Raw genomic sequence first — 6,000 nt, forward strand, 5'->3', positions numbered from 1 at the left:
AGGTCACAGGCAAAAAAGAAAAATTAACGGAAGCCTGTGACCTGTCGCTGACTTTTACTAAAAATATCCATGATAAAATGGGAAGGGACTGCAGCAGCTGCCGGTGGCTGGGAGCTCTCTGGCCCTCACCACCCATGGGGGCTCAGAGCTCCAGTGTCCCTCTGCCCCCATCAATGGTGGAGGGGAGCTGCGGGGATCCCCCTGCTGCCCCTGTGGTGGAGGGGAGTTGCGCGAGTCCCCTTGGCCTCCCGTGGTGGAGGGAATCTGCAGGGGTCCCCCTGCTGCCATCACTGTGAGGAGCTGTGGGGGGTCCCCCTGCCCTGCCATGGTGGCCAGGAAGCTGCGGGGCTCCCCAAGCCCCACCACAGCAGTGGGGAGCTGCGGGCATCACCCTGCCCTGTTGCCACGGCGGGGAGCTGCCGGGGTCCCCCTGCCATCACCGCAGTGAGGAGCTGCCAGGGTCCCCCTGCCCTCCCTGTGGCGGCCAGGGACTACGGGGGCCCCCCTACCCCACTGTGGTGGCCAGGGAGCTGCGGGGATCCCCCCTGTCCCCCGCAGTGGCTGGGAGCATTGCCAGATATGCTAAACATTCATATGACCCTTCATGCTTCAGCCACCATTCCAGAGGACATGCTTCCGTGCTGATGACACTCGTTAAAAAAATAATGCATTAATTAAATTTGTGACTGAACTCCTTGGAGGAGAATTGTATGTCTCCTGCTCTGTGGTTTTACCCGCATTCTGTCATATATTTCATGTTATGGCAGTCTCAGATGATGACCTAGTTGTTCAATTTAAGAACACTTTCGCTGCAGATCTGACAAAATGCAAAGAAGGAATCAATGTGAGATTTCTAAAAATAGCTGCAACACTCGACCCAACGTTTAAGAATCTGAAGTGCCTTCCAAAATCTGAGAGGGACAAGGTGTGGAACATGCTATCAGAAGTCTTAAAAGAGCAACACTCTGATGCAGAAATTACAGAACCCAAACCACCAAAAAAGAAAATCAACCTTCTGTTGGTGACATCTGACTCAGATGATGAAAATGAACGTGCATCAGTCTGCACTGTTTTAGATCGTTATCAAGCAGAACCCGTAATCAGCATGGAAGCATGTCCTCTGGAATAATGGCCAAAACATGAAGGGGCATACAAATGTTTAGCATATCTGGCACACAAATGCCGTGCAATGTCCGCTACAACAGTGCAACGCGAATGCCTGTTCTCACTTTCAGGTGACATTGTAAATAAGAAGCAAGCAACATTATCTCCCGTAAATGTAAACAAACTTGTTTGTCTTAGCGATTGGCTGAACAAGAAGTAGGACTGAATTGACTTGTAGGTGCTAAAGTTTTATATTGTTTTGTTTTTGAGTGCAGTTATGTAACAAAAACATTTCCACATTTGTAAGTTGCACTTTCACGATAGAGATCGCACTACAGTACTTATATGAGGTGAGTCGAAAAATACTATTTCTTTTGTTTTATCTTTTTTACAGTGCAAATATTTGTAATCAAACATAATAATATAAGATAAGCACTGTACACTCTGTATTCTGTGTTGTAATTTAAATCAATATATTTGAAAATGTAGAAAACATCAAAAAATATTTAGATAAATGGTATTCTATTATTGTTTAACAGTGCGATTAAAACTGCGATTAATCGTGATTTTTTTTAATCTCACGATTAATTGCGATTAATTTTTTTAATTGTTTGACAGCCCTACCTGCAATGTATGTCTTATTTAAAGCAGAGCTGCAATATTAAGTGGATCTATTCATATGTCAAACTACAAATCCTCAGTGGGAAAAAGGATTTAGGCCATACTCTTAGATAATTAATAAATAACACATTAAGACTTAGAGTCCCATACATCTGCAAGTGCTTTACAAACATTAACTAATGAATCCTCACTATACTTCTGGGAGGGAGGTGGCTGTGAATAGGCATTACAGTCACCATTTTATAGACGGCGATAAAACCGAAGCACAGAGAAGCTGAGTTATCCAAAGCCATTCAGCAAATCAGTGGCAGAGCCACAATATTCCCAAAGGTCCTTATTTATCTGCAGTTCCTCAGATCAGTTCATTGGCAGTAGCGTGATCAGCTGTAAACTACTTTAAATCAGAGGAAACTAACAACAAAAACTAAATTGGGATAGTTTACACCAGAGATTCTAGTGAGAGAGGAACAAAAACCAGCGTGTCAGACTTTCTTCTGCTCTGGCCCACATAAGGAACCTTAAATAAAAATGTAAGAATCTCCCTAGATTGGTTGAGCTTATCTGACATACTAAATTGAATTTCATTCTCCTTTCCAAATAAATCCATCTAATAATATTGTACAGTATTTTATGCTGCACACAGAAGAAACAACGTTTCTCTCCCAAATGTGTATTCTGGAGCAGAAAATGTCCCAATATCAGTAAAGATACTGTAAATCAAGTAGCATCCTGAGGTGTTTAAATACACAGACCCTAATACGTTTCTCATGTAAACTGTTCTCAGAAATTGTATTAGCAGACAAAAAAGGTATACATTCTCCTATTCTAATCTGACCCCAAGGTTTTTGTAGTGAAACAGATGTACACATACAAAATACAACCAATTTGCAGATTCTACACTTTCATATATCTTCTTGTATAGATTCTTTCAGAGACCCCAGGGTGACACCTACTGGAGACAGAAAAAATAAGCAGCATTTGGCAAATAAACAAAATAAATCCTATCCTAAAGCACCTGAGAACATGCTTCATCACTTTGTTTTAGTACTGCCAACCCCAAGCCTTCAAAAGTTGTGGTTGTTGGATTTAGTATGCAGATGCTGGGTGGTGCTGATGTCCTGTGATATACAGGAGGTCAGACTAGATGATCTAGTGGTCCTTTCTGGCTCTAAACTCTGACTCTAAAAATGTATGCAGTGTTGTTGTAACTGTGTTGACCCCAGGACATTAGAGAGACAAGGTGGGTGAGGTAATATCTTTTATTGGGCCAACTTCTGTTGGTGAGAGAGACAAGCTTTTGAGCTTACACAGAGTTCTTTTTCAGGTCTGGGAAACTAATTCAGAGTGTCACTGCTAAGCCAATCTTATTACAACAATCTGTAACCCACTAACAACACACACACACCCAGCTGCTTCCCTCCCACCTCCTTTCCTCTCTATGACTGGAGGGGTGTTAATGGGTCACTTCACATTGAATGGTCCCCTGATATGTGTTAACTGCTTATGCTAAAAAAAATCTGTTCCACCTTGTATTGAACAGTGACACTCTAAGGCTATGTCTACACTAGCACTTTTGTCGGTAAAATTTTTGTTGGTCAGGGTATGAAAAAAAACACTCCCCTGACCGACAAAAGCACAGGTATGGTATGGACAGTGCTATGTCGGCGGGAGACACTCTCCTGCCAACATAGCTACCGCTGCTTGTTAGGGGTGGTTTTATTATGCCAGCGGGAGAGCTTTCTCCTGACGGCATAGAGTGGCTACACAGGAGACCTTACAATGGCGCAGCTGCAGTGATACAGCTGTGCCGCTGTAAGGTCCATAGTGTAAATATAGCCTAAGTTTCCCAGACCTCCGTGTGTGTGTGTATCCATCCTGGAATATCAAATCTGGTAGTCTCTGGAGGACTTCTGGCTTCTTAGAGATGCATGTATATAAGCTCTCTTACCATACTTGAAGAGACAGAAAGGTTGGCTCTTTTTACATTTTGCTCTCAACTGTTCTTTAGACATCAGAGTTAAATAGATGTGCAACAAGTTGTCAGTTTTTGCCTGACACTGTACTGTTAACAGGAGCTGATCCTGCTGGAAAATGTGTGTGTTTTTCTGACTCATTTTTGCAGATGGCTCAACCAAGAATAAGGAAGGTGGGAATGGTGCTCTCTTTTTTAGAATACCCAAGATGTAAACTGACCAGATTCCTAAAAGGCATCCTGGGAGCAGCCAAACCCAGGGTGAAGATTTGGGCTGCACTTTATACTGTTCATTTTAGTTCCTTTATATGAATAATACCAAGCCAAGGAAGGCAGTAAGTTTTCACTTGGTAGAATTTGTGTGGACTACATATAGAGCAAACTGGGGAAACCATCTGATCAAAAAGGTGTTTTAAACAGCTTAAAATTCTCTCCCCCTCTCAATTGCACAGCTTTTAGTCTCTGGTCTCTTACAATGTCCTAATTCCATTAGTCTTCCAATTACTGCAGAATCTTTCAAGGTATACAAGATATGGATTTATAATGGGAAAATCAAGCAGAAATAAAACTAAGCTTTCAGATGTTCTTTACATACCATAAAGGAAATAAACCCATCTCTTCCCCTTTACAGGCAACTTAACTATGGGATCACATGACCAAGAACTGGTCATGACCCCGTTATGAATCACTGTATTGCAGTCAACCCAGGTCAGAACCCAAAGAAGATGAGTGTTGGATACTTTGTTTTATACATTTCAAGGCAATATCAGATTACTTTAGTTAACCAAACTAGGAAGGGTTTCATTGTTCAACACATTCCTGCAAAGGAATATATGTTCTTTCCATATGCCAAGGATTTACATTTTGAACTTTCCATGTATCAAGATGAAAATACACCCAAGCATAGCTAGCCTTTAAAATCATCATTCTTGGGTTCAGTCAATCTCCCCCTTCTATACAAAAATCTGTTCATTCAAATTTGTACAAAATACAGGAAACCTTGGGAAGTGTTCTTTTTGGGGTTTGGGTTTTTTTTAGAAAACAAAACTTAGAATCTTAAAGATGATTGAAACATAGATACCATAGAAAATCTGTGCGGCATATACTCATCATTTTACTGTTTTTAAGAACCCCTCTTCACTGTTTTTAAGAACCCCACAGAGGATGTGCAGCTTTTTTATGAAATGCCCAATTTGTTTCTCTGTTTGCAGGACAAAGTTCTTTTGGGAACAGATTACCCTTTTCCACTAGGGGAACTAGAACCTGGAAAACTGATTGATTCTATGGAAGAGTTTGATAATGGACTAAAGGTAAAATTCTTTACATTTTTTTATTTCAGTTTTTAAGCTTCCATTTTTAGGGCCCGATCCAAGGCCCTAAGAAGTCAATGAGAGTTTTCCATTAACTTCAGAGGGTATGGGATCTCAGCCCCTTAGTCTTTAAGAACCGGTTCCCCACAGCACTGAAAGCACATGCACATGCTTGACTTAGATATGACTTTAAGTATGTGCTTAAGTGCTTTGTTGAATAGGGATAGACTGCTGAATTGGAGCCTAAACGGCTTAGGAAAGCTGTGAGCTATGCAGCAAGCTTCTACAATATACTCCATAGTGAATCAGGAAATGAAGAGTGAACAATATGGCAGTGTGGAATTGTGCAGCCAAGGAGACAAGGGTGGGGACCCCAAAGCCAATATGGAGACACAGAGCCTTGTGGATCTTTTGGAATCTGTTCAGCTCTGTAGGAATTTACCCAGTCCCGAGAGTGGAAGCAGGTCTCATTTTGTGGGACAGTTAGGGAAAACTCTCTGCACCCACCCCCATAGATTGATACAGGGGAATCCTCGTAAGATCATTTCACGGCTCCCGCATCCCAGGCCTCCTCCAGCAGGTAATTCCATGGAAAGAGATTTCCTGAAACATTATTAATAGAATCCTGTTTCCATATCTTGGGTGTTAACATACACAACATTTGTAAGGTTCGCTATAAAAATATACATTCTTTTACAGGATAAACTCAAAGCTGGCAATGCTCTGGCATTTTTGGGTCTTGACAGAAAACAATTTGAATAACTTTAACAGAGACCAAATTTGTATCCTTTTGTATATTTGTGTACATGCCTACATATGTGTATTTTTACCATTTCAATGTCAAATAAAATCTACATATAAATGATAGTATTTACTGGTATCCTCAAAGTAAAAGCAAGGGCACTGGAAATCCACATGTGGGAATTTCTGTGTCTTAAGGATTTAGGTTGTACCTGCAGATTTTTGGGATCCCTGCTTTTCTACAGAGATTTA

The 6,000-nt window shown here is 41.3% G+C and overlaps 1 protein-coding gene across 1 annotated transcript in view; it reads left to right on the forward strand.

Moving 5' to 3' along the window:
• The window catches only part of ACMSD (aminocarboxymuconate semialdehyde decarboxylase), a 49,409-nt gene extending 43,640 nt beyond the window's left edge, over positions 1-5,769 (forward strand). Inside the window, exons 9-10 of the mRNA XM_065413734.1 lie at positions 4,909-5,007; positions 5,707-5,769. Coding sequence (XP_065269806.1) covers positions 4,909-5,007; positions 5,707-5,769 — 162 coding nt within the window. The remainder of the gene's footprint in view (positions 1-4,908; positions 5,008-5,706) is intronic.
• Positions 5,770-6,000: the final 231 nt, after the last annotated feature.

The sequence above is a fragment of the Emys orbicularis genome, chromosome 11, assembly GCF_028017835.1.
Source record: "Emys orbicularis isolate rEmyOrb1 chromosome 11, rEmyOrb1.hap1, whole genome shotgun sequence".
Lineage (NCBI taxonomy): Eukaryota > Metazoa > Chordata > Testudines > Emydidae > Emys > Emys orbicularis.